This window comes from Oreochromis niloticus, linkage group LG19 (assembly GCF_001858045.2).
Source record: "Oreochromis niloticus isolate F11D_XX linkage group LG19, O_niloticus_UMD_NMBU, whole genome shotgun sequence".
Classification (NCBI taxonomy): Eukaryota; Metazoa; Chordata; class Actinopteri; order Cichliformes; family Cichlidae; genus Oreochromis; species Oreochromis niloticus.
This window is the reverse complement of record NC_031983.2, coordinates 5,347,339-5,351,939: the sequence shown is the minus strand read 5'-3', so window position 1 is coordinate 5,351,939 and position 4,601 is coordinate 5,347,339. Positions and strand designations below refer to the sequence as shown.

Sequence of the window (4,601 nt, the reverse complement as noted above, 5' to 3'; positions counted from 1 at the left end):
AAAAGTATAATAGATATTGAAAAGATAAATACAGGTTGAATAGTTGAATGTCTTGTCTTCGTTTTAAAGTTTGAATGGTGGCTCTACGTCAATGTATGTGGAAGTAGATACAGTTTAAAGAGGAGTAAGTTGAAGGAGAATTTGAAGGGTCTCCCCATTGAAATACTTTTTTTTTTTTTTTTTTTTTTTTTTAAATAAAGTTGAATAATTTTAAAAATATAAATGTTAGTGTGAATGCTTGAAAAGCATTCACACTAATAAAGAATAACATTGTTGTCATTGTTGATTTTGTGTCTTCACCCTGAGTCCATCCCCTGCCAAGCTGCACCTGTGATTCTACGGCTGCTCGCTGATGAGCTGACCGATAAGTAAATCTTTTCTTGGATTTTATCCTCTGCATCCTTACCCAATCACCTGCCTCCCACAGGACGCCAGCCTGCCCTGTTGAAACACTATTTTTTTTTCAGTGTTTCAACTGAAAAAATAGAATGCCTTTTATCCAAAATAGAATGCCTTTGATCCTTTGTTATGTCATCATCTTCCTGAGAGGCAAAACCCATAAATAGGGGCTTTGCTCTGTTAAACTTTACTGCTTAACCGACGTAGACCTGACAGCAACCACAGCCCTTTTGGAAAGTTTTGAGAGAATTTCACATTTCTCAGCAATTCACCGACCAAGCCGACACATTTCATCATGTCAGCTAACCCATCCTTCAGCTCAGATGAGCTTGAAATAGTTGAAGGGAGTATTTTGGGAAACCACTACAAGGTAGAGGCCTTCCTCGGAGAAGGGGGCTTTGGTATTGTAGCCAAATGTCGTGATACCAAGACCAACCGAGCTGTGGCTATTAAAGTCAACAAGAGCCGCCCTGATATTCTGCAACAGGCAAAACTGGAAATTTTCATCCTGGAGCAGCTGCGAAGGTTGGATCCAGATGCCGCCAACATTGTTAAATGGGACGGCTTTTTCCACGACGGAGAGCGGGTTTGCTTAAACTTTGAACTCCTTGATCAATGCCTGTGGGACTATATACGGGACCGGAATAACCAGGGTCTCCCCATAAGTGAAGTCGGGCCAATTTTACGTCAACTCACAAATGCTCTGTCCCACCTGGGTTCTGTGGGAATAGTGCACGCTGACCTCAAATCTAGAAACATCATGGTTGTAAATCGCCATGAGTCTCCCATCAAAGTCAAACTCATAGACTTTGGCCTCGCATGTCCTGCGTCTGCAGTGATGCCTGGTGACCGTGTGGGGACGGTTGGTTATAATGCACCTGAGGTTATGCTTGGCCTTCCTTTTAATGAAGCAAGTGACATGTGGTCTCTGGGGCTGGTAGCTGTGGAGCTTGCTACAGGGGTGCCACTCTACCCTGGAAATGAAGATTATGATGTTTTGAAATTCATCATAGAGACTCAGGGTCAGCCACCAGATCATATTCTAGATTCTGGCGTGTACACTGAAGACTATTTCATTGAAGACAACTACAAGCAACAGCGCTGGACATTTAAGACTGACCAACAATTTCAGTACGAGACAGGATATGAATCCCTGAAGACTCGATACTTAAAACTTAAAAGCCTTGATGACCTTGAACAAGTAATGATGTTTACACAAGGACCTGAAAATGGCCAACGTTTGTTTGTCAGCCTAATTAAACAGATGTTGGCCTTGGATGCAAACCAGCGCATAACACCTTCGGAGGTTCTCCAGCATCCCTTTTTCGACCCTAAGAGTTCCCTGTGCATTGACACGAGTAGCACAAGGGGACAAAACCCTGTGGTCTTTCAGCAGCCTTCAAACTTGAAAAGTAAGAGATCACAGAAAATCAACTGCAGTTTCCAAAACTCTGTTGAATTTTCTCAACAAGTGCACATCAACATGTCAGCCAGCCCATCCTTCAGCTCAGATGAGCTTGAAATAGTTGAAGGGAGCATTTTGGGAAACCACTACAAGGTAGAGGCTTTACTTGGAGAAGGGGGCTTTGGTATTGTAGCCAAATGTCGCGACACAAAAACCAACCAAGCTATTGCCATTAAAGTCAACAAGAGCCGCCCTGATGTTCAGCAAGAGGCAAAACTGGAAATTTTCATCCTGGAGCAGCTGCGAAAGTTGGATCCAGATGCCGCCAACATTGTTAAATGGAACGGCTTTTTCCAAGATGGAGAGCGGGTTTGCCTAAAGTTTGAACTCCTTGATCAATGCCTGTGGGACTACATACGGGACCGGAATAAACAGGGTCTCCCCATAAGCGAATTCAGGCCAATTTTAGGTCAACTCACAAGTGCTCTGTCCCACCTGGGTTCTGTGGGAATAGTGCACGCTGACCTCAAACCTGGAAACATCATGGTTGTAAACCGCCATGAGTCTCCAGTCAAAGTCAAACTCATAGACTTTGGCCTCGCATGTCCTGCGTCTGCAGTGAATCCTAGTGACTGCGTGGGGACAGTTGGTTATAGTGCACCTGAGGTTGTGCTTGGCCTTCCTTATAATGAAGCAAGTGACATGTGGTCTCTGGGTCTGGTAGCTGTGGAGCTTGCTACAGGGGTGCCACTCTACCCTGCGGAGAATGAGTATGATTATCTGAAATTCATCATAGAGACTCAGGGTCAGCCACCAGATCATGTTCTAGACTCTGGCATTTACACTGATGACTATTTCATTGAAGACAACTACAAGCAACAGCGCTGGACATTTAAGACTGACCAACAATTTCAGTACGAGACAGGATATCCATCCCTGGAGACTCGATACATAAAACTTAAATGTCTCGATGACCTCGAACAAATAATGAAGGTTAGACGAGGACCAGAAGATGGCCAAAGCTTATTTGTCAGCCTGATTAAAAAGATGTTGGCCTTAGATGCACACCAGCGCATAACACCCTCAGAGGTTCTCCGGCATCCCTTTTTCAACCCTGGCCTCTCTAACAGCTTCCCATGTATTGCCATTGAGAGACCACACAGAATCAATCTCCAGAAGGGAGAAACAAAAGTCTGGATCATTGGGTCAAGCTACATCAGACGAGGCGAGAGTGACGCAAAAGAGCTATTCGGAGAAAATTTCGGACTTAATGCCAAAGTCCAGTGGTTTGGCAAAGGAGGGATGTGCTGGAGTGGAGTCCTTCCTCGTTTTTATGAGGAGCTATCCACACAGAGCCCACCTGACATATTGGTAATCCATGCTGGGGGCAATGATTTGGGACTCATGTCTGCTTATCAACTTTCTTCTGTCATTGAGAAGGAATTGATGCAACTGCACACAGAGTTCCCCTCAATGACAATTGTATATTCATCCATCAACGAGCGTCAAGTGTGGAGATATGGAAATCCAGGCCAAATCAATAAGGACAGGAAGATCGTGAACGCCAGCATTAGAAAGGCTGTCAACCGCTTTGCTGGAGTGATTATTGAGCATCCATGCTTGAGGTTTTTCAACAACTCAATTTTTTTACCCGATGGAGTTCATTTAAACAAGAAAGGAAATGAACTGTTTCTGAAAAGCATCCGCTCGGCCATCCAGCAAAGTCTTCAGTCACCTCACAGAAAACTGACTTGAGGGATTTCCTTCACAGTCCAGAAAACCACATGTTGTTCATTTTAGGCAATGTGAGCAACACATATCTAAATTGTGCTCTCATTTTTCTTTTCTTTTACCTCTCACCACCCAACCAGTCATGACAGATGGCTGCCCCTTTCTGAGCCTGGTTCTGTCAAAGGTTTCTTCCTGTTAAAAGGAAGTTTTTCCTTTCCACTGTTGCCTAGTGCTTGCTCTCATAGGGGATCATTTGATTGTTGGGCTTGAATTGAATTGAATTGAATTGAATTTAATTGGATTGAACAAAATTTTAAAAATTCTGGTGAGAGGTCCAAATTGTAGGGAGCACTACAAAATCTACAAATAAAAAAAAAAATTGTCATTAGCAGCAAATCAAAATAAAGAAAAAAAAAATTGAAAAACATCTCTTACTGCTCTGTTTATTTACTTAAATGAACACTTGTACTTTTTTGTCATGAAAACTATTAATATAAATAGAATTCAACTTTATTGTCATTGCACATGTCACAGGTACAGGGCAACGAAATGCAGTTTGCATCCATCCAGAAAGTGCTTTAGTCGTGATATAGATATATTACAATATATATTAGCAATAATAGAGATGTGTAAGTATATTACAGAAATGGGTCTATTATGGTATGTTATAATGTACACAGTGTGAAGTATGTTATGAATATTCTATAACTATAAGTATGTACAGGCTGTAGTGAGTACAAGCTATGAACAGGATATAAATATGAAATAAAAACTATACAGAAATCTGAGATATACAGTTATACAGAAATGTGAACTATGTAAGTTATAAACAGTTGTAGGATTAAAAATTATCGTATGTACAGAATGATTATTTACACAGAACTATACAGTAGTGGTAAAGTGCTAGTGGTTGTGGGTGTGTGTATGTTCAGTCCATGAGTTTAACGTGGGTCAGATGTCAGGAGGCAGAGTTCAGGAGTCTGACAGCTGTGGGGAAGAAGCTGTTCCAGTACCTGGTGGTCTTAGTCCGGAGGCTCCTGTAGCGCCTCCCAGAGGGCAGGAGGGT

The 4,601-nt window shown here is 42.3% G+C and overlaps 1 protein-coding gene across 1 annotated transcript; it reads left to right on the top strand.

Annotated features, from left to right (window-relative positions):
* The first annotated feature begins 258 nt into the window (after nucleotides 1–258).
* On the top strand, nucleotides 259–3,960 carry LOC102076582 (uncharacterized). Its single transcript, XM_005466702.3, has one exon. It carries the CDS (start codon nucleotides 695–697, stop codon nucleotides 3,557–3,559), a length of 2,865 nt encoding a protein of 954 aa, XP_005466759.2. The 5' UTR covers nucleotides 259–694; the 3' UTR covers nucleotides 3,560–3,960.
* The last annotated feature ends 641 nt before the right edge of the window (nucleotides 3,961–4,601 follow it).